Raw genomic sequence first — 16,020 nt, 5'->3', positions numbered from 1 at the left:
CCCCTCTCCCCTTTCCTTATCCGATCCCATCATCAATTCATCATACCCATCATCTATCTCCTTTCATCTTTGTACCTTCTTACAATGCCTGTCAGGTTCCAAATCTCAATAACATGCTACGTCTCCCCGACCAAAAGGAGGGATTAGTTGTTCCCTTGACTGTCAGTCAATTTATGTCACAGTTTCACTTCAATTGTTCTGTCGAGGTTATTACATAACGATATGTCATTTGCTAGATTCCCCACTTCAAGATGTTTTAGATTTCGTCTTTCCTCTGACTGATCGTAATCTTTAAACTGAATTTGTGAACTCGAGATGGTAAAAATTGAAAAGAAGGAAAAGTAACTTTGAAAATTTTTCATTGATATTTACAAAGTCGTTGCATTCAAGTACACGAAAAAGCAACAAAATGCTACAAACAAAACCGGCCCTGTCAGAGTAGGGGAAAAGATGACATTAAACTGAAATCAACTTAGCTAGAAATTGGAAAATACGAAGAAAAGGCAAAAGATGGGAACTGGAGCTCCTTGTCAAACTATAAGGGAACATGAGGCTTTTGTACTCTGAAGATCTGATTCTACCAGAGAGGCCTAGTTCTCTTAGAGCCAGTGGAGGGAGGGCTGATCTGAGGAACTGTAAATGCATCATCTGTCCATCTCCTGTTAGCTTTCATGCCTATAATTTCCTTTGTCTCCTTGAACCCAATTTGCCCTCCCATTGTTGAAGAATATTGGGGAGGATAAAGGGGAGATGGTGACTGCGGAACCCAGAGTCCTAAACTTTCTGGCGAGAAAGAACTCTTATTGCTCTCAAGATCAGCATCGGAAAATGGCAACATGCCATCATCACTCTGACAAAATTAGATCAAAAAAACAAAATTATTCAGATCCCAAAGAAAATCACATCATTCAAAAGTCAAATTGTAAATAGAAAACATATTATATTGTGCCATGAGCTCACTATCTAGAAAGGGAAAAACAATAGATCAATGATGGATCAATGCAAACCTTACAGAAACCAAAGGGAGGTGAAGAGGAATCAAGGAAGTCTTCGAAGTGCCAGCCTGGAAGCATCTCTATCAAGTACTCAGATATGCTACTCGTTGAACCACCCCCTTCATTTGCTAACAGGTTATCTCCACCGCTCTTGTTTGTTACTGCTGCTGCTGTTGTGCTAACGGGTGAAGATTTAGCAAGTGAAAATGGATTCAAATTTGTTGGAGAAGCAGAGACAGGATTCTTGATCGAAGGTTGAGACTTGAATTCAGGAACAGAATCACAGCCGGTGGATAAGGAAGCGATGGAGGATGAAGAGGAGGATGTGTAGAGAGCAGAGGTAGCAGAGAGTTTAACCCCTGTAAGAAGAAACCTGTTGTGCTTCTGGGTATGTTCGTTTGCGGCGTGAATTGGAACATCACAATCTCTGCATAGAATTGCTCTGTCTTGTTGACAAAACAAGAAAGCTCGTTTCTCCTACAATAAGATAAAAAAAAACCCCCAAAATCTCGCAATCAGAAAACCAACTTCCACACAATTCTCCGTAGTAATAAAGGTATAAAAACCAAAATCAAAGCCAGAGAGCAAGAAAGACATAAAAAATAACCTGACAGATATCGCAGAGAGGGGCTTGTTTAGAAGAGGCAGGATGGAGAAGGGAAAAACGTTGGTGTTTCGAGGCAAGCTTATTGGCGTGGTGGACTCGATGGTCACAGGCGTCGCACAGGGCTGCCTCGTCCGCGGTGCAGAACACGGAGGCCTCCTCTTTGTTACACACGTCGCACTGAATCTTCATCTGTTTAATTTGTTTAATCTCTTTACTCCCAATTTCTCTTTCTGAAAGAGAGTACTGTGTCAAAGACTGCGGAAGTTTGGAACCCCAGAAGAGTTGTGAAGAGAGGGTTATAAGAGCATCTGTCGAGAGTAAACTATAGAATAAGATTACTGTGACATAGTGGGGGTTCATATTTCATGTTGTAAGGATAGAGATAGACACGGAAATATGGTTTGGTTGCTTCGCTTTCTATGGTGATTTTTTTTGTCTCCCTCTCTCTCTCTTGTTTTGATTTTTCCAATTTTAGGTTACAGTGAAAACTTTTGGAAAGTAGAAATAAACAAATATCATACAAAGTGCTTTCATTCAAAGAGGTAATCTATGACTCCACCCACTTCTGTTTTCCCCTCTCTTTTGTTACTTGTTTAATCTGCTTTGTAAAGCGAAGCCATGGATAGCTATTTGTCAATAGTTTATTGGGTCCTGTTGTACTTATTTATTCCCTTTTTTTTTCAATTAAATGTTTTGCATCATCAAGGTCGTCATCTAAGGAAACTTTTGTGCTTTATTTTTCCAACAGAAACACATGGTTACAAAGCCAGATAGGCCAATCAGGACTCACTATTCAATAAGAAAAATTTTGGATTTGTGGGGGCGAATGAGATGGGAATTTCATTCTAAATTCAATCCCCATTTCAATGGAATAAAGCTTTTTACTGATTTGTTGAGTCCCCTCCCATTTTGGTATGATGTTGCTTCTGAGTTTCCCTGTCAAGGGGACCACGCTCGCTCTCTCACCATGCTAGTTTTGTCAGTTACGCTATCAATTCTTAAATTGCCTCAAAACCATCTCTTTCACTGCTGTGATGAATCTTATACCCAAGCCATGATGAGAAAAATTCTTTCTAAAATAGTTAAAAAAAAGAAACTACTGAGATGCTGTAAGGAATATGGCAATCTTACTCCTTTAACTTAGTACAACTTAACCTCTATCAGGTTCTTACGAATCATTTGCTATCAAAGCACTAACTGATCTGCATGCAGCATGGATTTGCCACTGATCAATTCTGCAAAAGGAAATGATCAGTTGTGGGGCTTGGATCCCATCCTGATTTATTAACAAGCAATATTCCTTCCATTTTTTGCCCTTTAGCATCTTCTTTTCTAAGAGACATTATCATCTATTTTAGGTTGCACTCTATTCTAAGAATCTAAGTTACATCAATTTTTAGAGTATAGGACCGCCTTCTCAGATTTTTCTTTTCTTTCCTATTGACTTAAAGCTATATGCATTGAATTTAACTTTTGTCAGCCCTTGAAAGGAAAAAGAATGTTACCTTTCTTGTACTTTATAAAGCATCAAATAAATGATGGCCAGGTTCTCATGCAATCGACGACCAATCCTTCAAAACCCATAGACGAGTTTCTTGGGTAGAAGGGTGTGCTAGAAGAAGTCCAAGGTGCAAGAGAAATCAAAGACTAAATCCCAACTTTTTCTTAAATAAAATGATAATAGTTAGACCAGTTTTTATGTTAGGGCTTTGATCAGCATATATATATATATATCATTACAAGAATAACCCTAACGTTATGCATGGTCACGATACTAACCTAGCCATGTACTTGAACAAACATAAAGTATGAGGTTAAAACATGGAAGTAGCTAGTTTCAGGTTGGCCTTTTTGGGGGAAAAACTTAGATCCGTACAACTTACCCCCTCTCTCGAGACGGGCAAATGTATCTCGTCGGACCTTTTATCTCAACAACTTTCGATGAAAAACTATACACAGAAAGCAAGCATAGGGCAAAGCATTGGGTTTGACAACTTCGAGGGAGAAGAGAAGAGGTCCCGATTCTTGATACGGGATTGTGGGTTGCCCTCATAATGGAGAAGTTGTGTCAGCTCATGGGCGACCAGTCCCTGTTCCAATCTCCACCCCCCTCCCCTCTCCTCCTTTTTATTGATCACTTCGACTCCATAACAATATACATGTAAAGTCTAGATAAAGCAGATATTTTCCCTCAGCGTCATATGTTTTTTTTAATTTCCCATCTCTCGCTCACTGTCTGTCTCATCAATCAAAGATGGTGGAGATGTTTAAAAAGAAGGGACCAATCAGCAACCTGCCACGTGCCTCTATTATTGGAAAAGGTTTGAACATGAACAATTTAATTGAGTCATTGTCCTCTTTTTTATATGTTAGGAGAGGGGATTGCATGAAAAGTGGTTTCCTCTCTCGGGGTGGTGCACTAATATGTTCGACCAATCTCATGTTTATAATATTATTAAACGCATCAATTATTTTCCCTCCCATTTGCCTATATATATAATTAATTAATTAATTAACCTTCTTTCTCACCCCCTGAACATCATATTTAGAGAAGGTTGTCGAAAATTAATCATACAGTACTTTTATAGATTTAACTACATGTCATCATATAAATTTTTTATAACAATTTGAATAAAATTCAATACAGTAGTATTGATTACACTTTATTTATTATTATTAAAAGTGAAGAAAAATGAAACAAAAAATTCAATTAGTAACACTTGTTATATCAAATTAATTAGTAGTAGCTCATAGTACTGCATAGAGATATTTAGGGAAGAACCATTTCCCATTAATATATACAAAGCTGGCGCAGAAGTTTTCTCATTGGCAAAGCAATTCCAATAAGGCAGGCAGACTCATGCATGTCAAACAACAATTGGGCTATATGTAGAAATTGTTAGCAAAAAAATGTATGGATTATTCCCACAGAAGCAAAAAAGAGAGGTGTGGTGGGTCAGATATGGATATTATTAAGGTGCAATGGAGAAAACAAAACAGGACAAACAACATATTTTTTTCTAGCTTTCGAAGACATATATATATATATATATATATATATATATATATATATATATGTGTGTGTGTGTGTATATGATCATATTCATATGAATAAATAAATGTCATATATATACTTTGTATGTAGGAATCTTGAGGGAAAAATGAATAAGAATAACATGGCCTGAGAATAGTGAATAGTCGGCATCACACTGTGGAGGTGATAAGACACGAATATAATTTGCCCTTTTGTCTTTCAATCCCAATTCTATTCACCTGGACTAAAACAATGGTTCTCATGAACCCAGGAATAATACCAAAGGCAAACTTCTTGTCTATTTTATAGAATATTTTGACCATGCCGGTTATGTGATAGCTTCACAAATGCTTTTCCTGTTTTTTTTGTTTTCGTGAAAATTGATTCTTAAGCCGTTGGAAAGAGGATGGATTCGAATTCTTTTAATCATTTACGGAGAATTTATTATTACGAATGAAGCAAAATTAAATAATCAAAACTAAAATTGTAAGTTTTTGTATCACTTCAACACAAAAGGAAAAGGCTTCTAAGTGTTTATTCCTTCTTGAAAAAGGGGATAAGGGAATGTCTTGATCGGTTCCTACATTTTACCTAAGGTCAGATGTGAATTTTAGGGTTATCTTATATGTATTTGGTTCACTTAAAATTCATATTAATATACTAGAATTAAAGCAAAAATTAAGAGTGGATCAAGGCTTGGCGCGTGTTGAAGACACCCCACCTTTCTGCCATGAATTTATTGAGACCTTAAATCAAGGCCCCATAATACAGATTAACAGGAGTCATACAGTACGGACTTTTCCATCAAAAACTCAAAGAATTCCAGGAAAATCACTTGTTTAACAAATTAAGTAGGAAGTTTGATTGATCAGGAGATTATAAAACTCAAAGAAAGTGGCTATAGCATTGCTTATAAAAGGTTTATTGAAACAATTAGGATCAATGGGTTGGCCTAGCTCCAGGACCAGGGCACGACACTCCAGTTAAGCTAATAATATATTTCAAATACCCATATCATATACATAGTTAAATTATTCTTTATATGATATGAGCTGAACACCTTTTCATTGATTTTGTCTTGGGGCTGTGTGTTTCTTGCGAAGAATTTAATAGTAATTAGTAGTAAGTAGAAGGGTCATGTAACTTAAAAGCAATTGACAGCAATATTTGAGATATTACCAAATAATTTTAAGTTCAATGTACGACTTAAAATTTCAAGAAAATATGCAGAAACTCACCTGTTGAAGTGAAGGAAAGTGAAGCAGAAGAGAATATTCTAGGAATGCCTTTAAATAAAAAATATGGGATGAGAATTTGGGAAGGGACTGGAGGAGTATGGGGAACCAAGATCTTTGGTGGCAGGAGGAGTTCGATCCTTCATTATCTTCAACGTTAATAATGAACATAGGATGCGTTGGGTGAGGTGTACCATTGGCCAGGATGAAGGGTTTTCTACCGACAATGGGGTTCCCCACTTGGCCAACCCTGCACCCCCTTGCCCATTTGCCTCTCCAAGGGCTGTAGTTGTAAGCTAGGCCAACCCCTTTTGCCTTAAATGATGGCAGCTTGAATGAGGAGACGAGCCAAGATTTGCATAGATTTGGCATCTTGAAAAAAATTTGCAGATGATATATGATATATACATCACTCCCAACTCATCTTAAATTATGGCTTAAATGAGTTCAATTAAGTTTACTCCAACCTTTGCCTTACAAATTACAGAATAGAGATGTGGTTCTGTGACTTAAGGAGGGAATTAGGGTACCTAAACTCAAAACGACTTTGTCATCTGCTCAAAGCTTACTTAACTTGATCAGGTTTCTGATTCTGACTTGTCCCATTCATTCTGATACCTGAAGGTGTAAACTAAATCTTAAAGGCTGAGCCAACATTCTTCTGGCATTTATTACAATTTCAATGAAGCTTTTAGAAAGGTCCAAATCTCTATGCTAAACTAGATAGGGGCTGGGGGTAAGCTTTTATTGCATCGATGGAGCTGGAATTCGGGGTTGGCACAGTCAGTAGAGATCATCCCAGATCTAACCATACCATTAATTTTTTGATGAGTAGGACCACTTCCTTCAAAGTATAATAAAAACGAAGATGACCACTGGCGTTGAGAGTGCCAAAAAAAGATTTGTAAAACGATGCTATACATCTATGGGAAGCCACAATTAATGCACCACCTCCTTGCTTATGAATTACTTCCGGGCAACAAATTCTTGAAGATGACAATTTCAAGGGATACTGATGAACACCGAAGATTGTTTTGATTAGTTTAAGGTATAGTTGAAGGATGATTACGTTTTCATTGTCAATCCTGATTTGAAACAAAACCCTTTAGGCCTTTTACCATGGAAAGATTGTCATGTTTGTCAAACCTACCATTGGCAACCTGATAGATATGGCCTAGCCTACTGGACACTTTCTTGCTGCATCATGGAACTCCATTCCTCCTCTTTCCCCTTATTTCCCTGTCTTTACAAAAGCAACACTTTTCCAGGGAACATTAGCAGAATTCTTGGGTATTCCTATATTAAGCTGTTGCAGATGTCAATCCATACCCGACCATTGTTGATTTTTCTGGCCAATTTTTCTTCTACAGGAACTCCGGCTAAGAATTCGACAGTCTCAATGGGCCCCCAATATCTGAGTTAGCCTACAATCTAGACTCTAGAGATAAAGTAAATGCTGGGCCAAACTTGACTTCTCGAGAAAGCAGAAATTGGAGCTAGGCCTAGATAGTGGCCCATTCAATCTATATTGCATGAGGACTAAAAAAATTGTAAAACTCCACACAAATTTAGTTTTATTTGTTTAAATTTTGGACGATTTACAACACTTTAACAACTAAACCATGCTCATAATAAATAAATAAAATAAATCATAGGGATTTTCAACATTAAACTCAGGATGGAAACGTGTCCTATCCTTATCCTTGAGATACCATTGCTGAATATTGATTATTCCAGAATCCTTAGGTATGGGTGTATTTAATTACTCTACATTGGATTCTTTTTCCTCCAATGTAAAATAGAAACAAAATTCAGCCAGGAAAGCACTGCTATGATAATATAAACTCATGATAGAATATGAAGTCATTCTCATAAAAGAATGGCAAAACTAATTAAGAAGGGTCTTTAAATGCTGTGTACCAGTAAATATGAACAATGCACATGGAACCACTGCATTGCAAAAAGCTTGCTTTTATAGAATGATCTTGATGGCGACCGTGTCAATCTAATATTAGAATTTATATTTGATGCCTTGTCATTTTAGCAGGGTATAAATTTTATACGTAAGCTGTGAATTATATGTTATTATTTTGTTAATGAATAAATTTAATAATTAAAAATTTTAAAAATAAATACTTATAATTTTAAATATAAATACAATACATTGATAATACATCCAATATAAACCCATAATATTATTTGTCGATAACAAAAATCGATGCGCATTGAAGAGAGGGAATCGTATAGAGACCCCTATGAGGAGAGAGAACATGAAATTATATTAGAATTGAGGAAGCAATTTATGAACATGATTAATACAATATTGAGAAAAATTACCTTTAATACATCCATAATTTGGAAGTCATCTTATTATTATATAGTATTGCTGTTGGTTTAAGAAAAATGAGAACCTTGCTTTTAGTAACCTTCAGTTCGTTCTAAAAAAAATGATGTCAATGCATGCCTGCAGGGGATGGCTAGGCCAATTCACATGAGAAATCTCAGCGTATCAGCACTATAGTCGCTAGCCGGGGCTGGGTGAAATTATTTAAGTAAACGTGGTTTCCCTTTCTTTCCGACGATGCTGCGCAGTTTCCAATGTGTGCTTTGCGAGCAAAAGAATCAACGCCAGGTGGTGGAATTAGTAGAATAGTAACAGCAATTCTACAATAATAAGCGAAGTTATTGCTTTTCTCCTTTCCAAGACAATGCTTTTGTGAAACACAAAGGCGAACCTGCAACCTGCAAGTGCACAAGCCCCATGGCAATTTACTCCAGTTTTGTAGTTTCTCTTTTGGTCGCTTTTGAACTACAAGCCTCGAAACTTTCAATCGACGCCTGAGCAAGATTGGTTTGTTCACCATATAGAATTGTCAAAAATCGAAGGAGGGGAAAAAAAGACTAAAAAGGGGAAATTTTCTGCTGTTTCTCTGAAACTTGTAACCTTTCACAGTAAAAATGTAGGTAAAGACAAACTAGGGAATAATGTCATTACTATAATACAATTCGGGGTTACTTTGTTTCTAAGGAATTGCAGGCCCAAAGCTCTTACAATCCACCAAGGATTTCTGATCCCCACCTTGGCAGAAGAAGAAAGCGTCAGGACACCGATACAAGCAATTATCCGCCAGGCTGACTTGAGCAGAACCCGGTTTGAGACCCAGCAAAGGTCCTGGAATTGGCCCGAACAAGTAATTCCCACCCAGCAACAGCCTCTCAAAAGACGAAGTATTGGTCCGGGGTACAGCGGCTTTGAGTGCATACTGAGCTGGTATCATACCTGTGAACTTGTTATGCTCCAAAGATAAAGCTGCAAGCTTTGGCATCGAAGCCATGAAAGCTGGCAAGAAACCTCGAAGCTTGTTGTAGCTTAAATCAAGAGCTATTAAGTTACTGTTTAACCCCTTGTCACCAGGTACTTCTAAATATGAAAAGTTGTTGTAAGAAAGAGTAAGCTGTTCCAGGGACGGATGGTCAAAAAGAACTGATAATATTGATCCGGATAATATGTTGTGACTGAGATCTAGAACTTGCAAAAACCTCATATTCTCGATGTTATCTGGAATATTTCCTCCTAGTTTATTGTTTCGAATTGAGAGCTCCACAAGAGATGTTGGCAGTGTTGCAGGAACTCCGCCGGATATATTGTTATCACTAGCATCTAGGAAGTAAAGGTTTTTGAGTGAACCCAGATCGGGAAACTCACCAGAGATATCGTTTTGTTGGATTTCAAGTCGCCTCAGGCTTGTTAGATTGTTGAAGCTTGAAGGAATGGGTCCATGGAGATGGTTGCTATCAAGGTAGAGTTCTTCAAGGTGAGAGAGGGAGCCAAGAATGACGGGTATTTCACCAGAGAGTGAGTTCCTAGACAGACCAAGTCGACGCAAACGAGTTAAGTTGGAGAGGGAGTCAGGAATTGAGCCAGAGAACGAGTTGTCCGAGATGTCCAAGGTCTGTAGATAAGGGAGGTTCCATGAAGTTGAGGTGAGTGAACCAGAGTAACCAACAGGGTCAATGGTGATCTCTGTGACTCGAGCATAACCAGAGACGATTCTATCGCACCTGAGCCCGCAAGTAAAATGCTCTGTGAAAATGTTGTCACATGGGTCCAAGGAAAAATCCCAAAAGCTCAAGCAAGATCCGGGAGCAATGGACCGGTGGTCCACCCCATGTTTCAGATCCTTGAGTACTTGAATATCAGCTGGATATGTTCTAGAGTTTGCTGCAAACAACAGCTTCGAAATTGTGTTCACGAAAACAAGAAAACGTAGACAGAGATAGAGGGTGCTAGAGAGTTTTGACATTTTCTTCCCTGTTTCTTCTTTCCCCTTTTTCTGGTCGCCTGGGATTTTTCTTTGGATCTGAGATTAAAATGTGAGCCTGTAAGTGAGGGAAAGGAGTAGCAGAAAGAAAGGGGAACGTGGAGAGCTTAGATGAAGAGATTTGATTGTACGGTACGGCTATCATCGGATTTGTTTCATACTTTGTATACACTACGAAATGACGTAAGCTTTGACCATCTGCTAAAGGAAAATGATTTTTGACTCCCACCATCCCTATATTTATATTGTTTTCCTGGATTTCATGTGCACTCCCGAGTTTGTGATTTGCAATTGAAAATGATTCTCAAAACTTGTGAGAGAAATATTTGTTTTAGATCGCACAAGCTATGATGCATCTCTGACAAACTGATCACACGAACAGAGAGGGTGAACAAGGACAACGTTTAATCTTGCGGATGAATGCCCATAATTGTGATGAAGACAAAATATAAAGGGTTTATATTCGATTCAATGTAGTATTTAACTAGACAAAATAATTACCAGGTTTATATATCTTCTTTAGCACAGTGTAAAGTGATTTAAGTGAGATACCAGCTGAATTTCAATGGGAAGACAAAAGAAATTAGTAAAATTTTTCTTAAACTTGTTGTAATGACATATACACTACAGAAAGTGTTTTTTTTGTTTTCTGATGTTAGTGGGAGCAATTGCCCCAGTGGTAAATCCGCCAGTCCCCCATAAAGTGCGAGTGTCAAGGAGCAACTCCTGACAGAGTCCTCATATTGAACATGGGGTTCCTGAGTTTCTAACATTTCTTTGTGGCACTATTCAGATATTGCTTCACACGAGTTTGGTTTGTCTCGAAGATGAAGGGCATCCCCCTTATCTGCAAAATACCATTTACATCCCGTCAAGATGGTTTATATATCCAAACATATCATAGCTTTGTAGTTCTCTAAACATTCATAGTGCAAGTCGGATACCAAAAACAAATCAGGTTAACTGCATCACAGGATGCATGTTGCAAACGTTCAAAAAGAAATAAGAAACAGCACCTCAATTAAACAACTGGAATTAAGGATCAGGCTCTGTCCAGGAGCTACTTCCTTGCTATTTATCGATACTGAACACCTGCCGAGATTTTTAAGATGGAAAGATCCATCTTCTTCCAAGTTGATAATTGCCTGAATATATGAGGAACCAAAAAAGTAGTACGAAAGGTTAATGGACAACTATTTATGTGGTAACTATTTATAGCAATAATGATTTGACTATACTTGAAATGCTCAGAGGATAAAGACAAAATAAAACATATGTATTCTATAAAATACATAAATATACCAAGTCATAGCAAATCTTACCTGCCGCCGTGATACTTTATTAGCGCACCCTTCTCTTCCCAAGTCAATGTCAACAACAAAATCTTCTGTTGTTCTACCAAGTAAAATCTACACAAAGAAAATTATAAAGTATTACAGAAAATTTGATCATCAATTTTAGTTTACTTAGCTAGGAAGAAAAAACTATAATCTCTACTAACTTCAGAAAGCAAGCTCCAAAAAGGAAACCATGGAATTTTGTTGAAGTTGCGTAAGTGTAAAATTTAGTAACTTCATGATCCCCATTAAGCGTATAACAAGAATCATGACAAAATACTAGAAGGTTCCTTGGACAAGATAGTTTCCTATCTAGGACTAGTCTTTTATCCAGTGTTTGGCTTAAAGCCTTTAAACAAATATCAATAAGCACTTCACAAAGCATAGCTTCTTAACTGGACTTGGTTAAGGGGGTAATCAGTCAAGCGAACAGTTAAGAAAGCTTTGATTAAAGCATAGCATTATCATAGCAAATATCATTAGCTTTAGAATACCTCAGGTTTCTTAATATAATGTTTGGAATGGCGGCCGTATAAAATGGCAAAGGCTCCATGCGATGCGATGGCCCTTTGCATATAAGAATGGGAACCCTGCTCCAGCCTTATAATTGCTCTTTTGGTGACCTCATGCCGATATCTAGCAACTGCACAGGGAAAAGTAAAAATTATTGTCCATGTCTAGAAGACTTATTTCAAAATCAAATAAGAAAAGATCAAATTTGAACTACTCGCAACAGGTGGAGATGGAGAAGCAAGATAAGACATAGCCCCTTTTTATCTCTTCTCTACATGCTGACAGAAGGAGGTGGACTATAATAGTAACTCCATGCATTACTAAACTACAAGCGCAGAACATTGACAGATACAGATACAAATTAGCAATTTAAAAATCAGTGGGTTGACATATTACCTTCCTGATCACACAAATCTTGGTCATCTGGATCCAAGTCCATATCAAGGATCTGGTTCATAAAGTAACGAAATAACATGAATAAAAGGAGTCAATAATAATGACAATAATAAAAGTGACAACCAGTAGTAGTTGAAGACATACCATTGCCTCAGTATCTGAGAAACAAGGAACATCATCATCACTTTCAATCACTAACTCTTCCAGATCTGGTGGTGGAGGATCGACAACTGGTTCTGGAGAAATAATATCCATGGATCCCACCTCTGCACTTGAAGCTTGGTGATCTCTAGTCATTTCTGGAGGATCCACTTCTTGTTTAATGGCAGAAGAATTCACAAGTGGATAGCTGTTGTGGCTATCAGAACAAAGAGCTGGTTTCTCTATTAAAGAATCAACTGAACTATGATTCCGATGCTTTCCCAGTACAAATTCTTCACTCTTTTCCTTTGTCAGTGTAGGTGGGAGAGTGCCTTCACTAACATTTATGGAATTAATTTGAGCTGAATTATTGGCTAGAAAACCGTCACTTCTGGGTGCTACACATGGGGAATCCTTGCATTTAACTCTGCAATCACTAACTGGATGGAGTTGGCCCATTTCTGCTATCATCTTTGATGCTTTCATTTGAGAAGACCCATGAGATTGCCCTAGATCTTTCTGATCTCTCTGGCCAAGGAGGGAACCTCCCTCACTAGTTTTCTGACCCCCAGAAAAATCCTTCGCACATGCAGATAATGGATTGCTGGCTTCTTTGAAATTCTGTCGTGTTGCGGAAACTACCAATGGGCACAGCTGTTTGGCGAAGACAACATCTTCGTTGCATGGAATTTCTGGGTCCTCAGTGTTTACTGTGCAACAAATGATGCCATTAGTCAGTTCAGGGAACTGACCATCTGAAGTTGATGCAGAAGAAAGCATCAGGACCTCTGAATTGCGAGACACAGGCCCATCAGCAGTGCAAGATCCTGCAACTTCATCCAATTCTCCAAGACGTGAACAAGACACTTTTGCAAGATTATCTTGAGTTTCTGTCGGTTCTGTTAAATCAGGCATCTGATCTTGATCACCATTAGTTGGAGAACTTGCCAAAAGTGAGCTCAGACCATCAAAGTAAGACTTATCAATCACATCTTTTGCATCGACATCCATGAAAAAGGGTTCATCATTCATAAGGGTATTGGTTATTTCCACCAAGTAACCTTCTGTATTAGTCGTTTGATTTTCCAACTCCTCACATGGTATTGCTGATTCCAACTGGGATCCTGTATCAACAACATCATGTCCTGATACATGATTGCTTTTAGCAACATCATCACCAGGAAGTGCATAGATATCACCTGCATGCAGGTCTTTTTCCCCATGACCATCACCAGCGGGAATAGCAGATGCAGACAAGCCATCGTCAGTTCTCCAGATTGACAACCCACACTCCACAATTGGTGAGTTGAAGACCTGGTTACCCTCAAACTCAGAGAGGATATTCTCTGGGTCATTGTTAATTTGGTCAAATGCAGATGAAGGTTTTACCATTAAATCATTAGCCTCAAACAACCTGTGCACAGGCAATTCCTTGGGTTGATGCAATTCCTCAAAGCCAGAGCCACTCTCAACAAGAAACTGATTCTCTCCGAGTATATGAGGAATTTCCTTATGTATATTAACTGGCTCTGCAGGAAAACCATCATCATCTTGCTTATGAATGGTTGTCTGAAAGCCATCCGTTGTGCACCCATCCCTGGTTGCAGCACCACCATCTCCTAATATTTGCGGAAAAGAACAGTGCATAATATTCATATTTGTTTCTTGAATTCCAAAATGATCTGGGACTGGATTTCCAAGCATGTAATTACCAGGTATGGGCTCATCTTCAATCCCAACATAGTTTCCATCATTAGGTGCAATAAGAAAACTCAGATCCATTGAGTTAAAGGGCTCATTCCGAATTCTTTTACGCAATGCATAGTAACAGCTACGTACACTCTCAGACTTTCTCTTCCCAGACAAGCTTCTATTATCTTTTGGATTTCCTGTTCTGCCAAATCTCAAAGACAGGGTAGAAGCAGAACGTTCAAACTCAATCATGCGAGATGAAGCCTCCTCAGAAACAACTGGATCATAAAGGAGAGAATGCCATCGTTCTTGTAGTTCTCGAACAGTGAATTTTCTAGAGAATTGCACTGCACCCTTGGCAAGAGATTCCAAAGAAGCACCAGCCTGCAAACAGATAAATAGAATGAAACAGGCTTCACAACCTAGAAACATAATTTAGAGGACGATAAACAACAAAAGGAAATTCAATTAGTGTGAGGTGATAACTACATGCTAACTGCACAATTCAGATTCCATTTTCCAGTGTCATCAATATTCATGCAGTTGCATAAAGTTGCAACTTGTAGTATCCGACCAACCACAAGCAATCCACTCTATGGATAGATTTTACAATAATATACCTCTGAAACAACAACAGAATAATCCTCTGAATCAGATTCCCAAATTTTATAAACGTAAATGCAAGAATCTTCTAACTCTTTTAATGACAGACGCCTTATATTGCAAACAATTCCTGCTTCAACACAATAAACCCTGAATTTCAAAACCAGAACAGTGACAATGCCACACATCCACAAGACTAAAAGAGACATTTAAATAAACCCTGCAATTCCAATAACTAAAATCAGAAGATAGAAAGGGGAAGAAAATACAAAGGCATTAACATTCAGCTACTAGAAACAACAAAGAGAACCCAATTTAGCCATGAATGTATAGTTACTTCCACGTTGACAACAAATACAAACACAAGAGAATTCGAATTGGGGGTCACAAGCAAAAGCAATTCTTGAAAACAAGAACAGCACCGAAAACCCAATCATTAATTTTCTTGAAAAATAAAGTTCATTCAACCAAACAAGAAAAGGAAAAAAGAAAAACTAATTACCTCAATAGCGTTCTTCAACAAAAGGTCATCTTCAGGTATCCAACAGGAGACGATTGAAGCAAGTGCCCCCATCTCCTTGGAGCTCAACCAACCTCTCCCTTTCTTTTTCTCTACTTCCTCTTCGCACGATTTCTCTCCCGGAAGCGTCGTTTTGGTTCTCTCCGAATGAGAAACATGAAAACAGCAAGAAAAAATAGAGCAAAAAAAAAAAAAAAGAGGAACAGGTGGGGTTTAAGAGGAAACCTAAAACTAAAAGCGAGAGAGTATGAAACCAGGGCGGTGGGGTTTAGGGGGGAGAGAGAGAGGGGTTACTGTCGAACGTGGGGACAAATTAGATTTGGTGAATGTCTGTTCAGCTGACCGGTGATTTCACGGATTTTCCATCAAATCGGCGTGTGGTAAAGGCACGTGCAACTAAACTAAACCAAACTAAAAACTTCTTTCCTGGCCCTTGGCATTGGCAGCTTCTTCTTCTTCTTCTTCCACTTCTTTCCTGGCTAAATTCTTCAGCTGACGGCAACCGTATTGGCTGTTGGTTGCGGCGCGGCGTATTTGGGTTGACCGTTGACTCAATAGTCCATTACCCATGCAATAATAAATACGGACTAATTATTAATTAAATTTACCAGAAAATTTAAAAAAT

At 38.2% G+C, this 16,020-nt stretch overlaps 3 protein-coding genes across 3 annotated transcripts; all 3 read right to left on the bottom strand.

Annotated features, from left to right (window-relative positions):
* Positions 1–342: 342 nt before the first annotated feature.
* On the bottom strand, positions 343–2,072 carry LOC18591484 (B-box zinc finger protein 21-like). The gene is made up of 3 exons (XM_007017623.3): positions 1,603–2,072; positions 1,008–1,472; positions 343–850 (listed from the first exon to the last, which is right to left on the bottom strand). The coding sequence occupies exons 1-3, from the start codon at positions 1,960–1,962 to the stop codon at positions 578–580; spliced, it is 1,098 nt and encodes a 365-aa protein (XP_007017685.2). The 5' UTR covers positions 1,963–2,072; the 3' UTR covers positions 343–577.
* Positions 2,073–8,796: 6,724 nt separating this feature from the next.
* LOC18591483 (uncharacterized) lies at positions 8,797–10,415 on the bottom strand. The gene has a single exon (XM_018126188.2). It carries the CDS (start codon positions 10,173–10,175, stop codon positions 8,895–8,897), a length of 1,281 nt encoding a protein of 426 aa, XP_017981677.1. The 5' UTR covers positions 10,176–10,415; the 3' UTR covers positions 8,797–8,894.
* A 361-nt stretch (positions 10,416–10,776) lies between these two features.
* On the bottom strand, positions 10,777–15,941 carry LOC18591482 (uncharacterized). Its single transcript, XM_007017621.3, is given in 8 exon segments — positions 10,777–10,964; positions 10,966–11,040; positions 11,210–11,338; positions 11,516–11,602; positions 12,025–12,173; positions 12,440–12,491; positions 12,584–14,656; positions 15,378–15,941. Coding segments are annotated over 8 exon segments (2,670 nt in total). The 5' UTR covers positions 15,450–15,941; the 3' UTR covers positions 10,777–10,931.
* Positions 15,942–16,020: the final 79 nt, after the last annotated feature.

The sequence above is a fragment of the Theobroma cacao genome, chromosome 8, assembly GCF_053813885.1.
Source record: "Theobroma cacao isolate CCN51 chromosome 8, ASM5381388v1, whole genome shotgun sequence".
Taxonomy (NCBI): domain Eukaryota; kingdom Viridiplantae; phylum Streptophyta; class Magnoliopsida; order Malvales; family Malvaceae; genus Theobroma; species Theobroma cacao.
The sequence above is the reverse complement of the archived record's forward strand: the minus strand, read 5'-3'. Positions and strand labels throughout refer to the sequence as shown.

Excerpts from the sequence above, each read along its gene's own strand:
- LOC18591484 (XM_007017623.3), bottom strand. The coding sequence starts at position 1,962 with ATGAACCCCCACTATGTCACAGTAATCTTATTCTATAGTTTACTCTCG. Across the intron at positions 1,473-1,602 it reads CTCTCTGCGATATCTGTCAG|GAGAAACGAGCTTTCTTGTT; the intron begins GTTATTTTTTAT and ends ATCTTATTGTAG. Across the intron at positions 851-1,007 it reads CTCCCTTTGGTTTCTGTAAG|AGTGATGATGGCATGTTGCC; the intron begins GTTTGCATTGAT and ends TAATTTTGTCAG.
- LOC18591483 (XM_018126188.2), bottom strand. The coding sequence starts at position 10,175 with ATGTCAAAACTCTCTAGCACCCTCTATCTCTGTCTACGTTTTCTTGTT.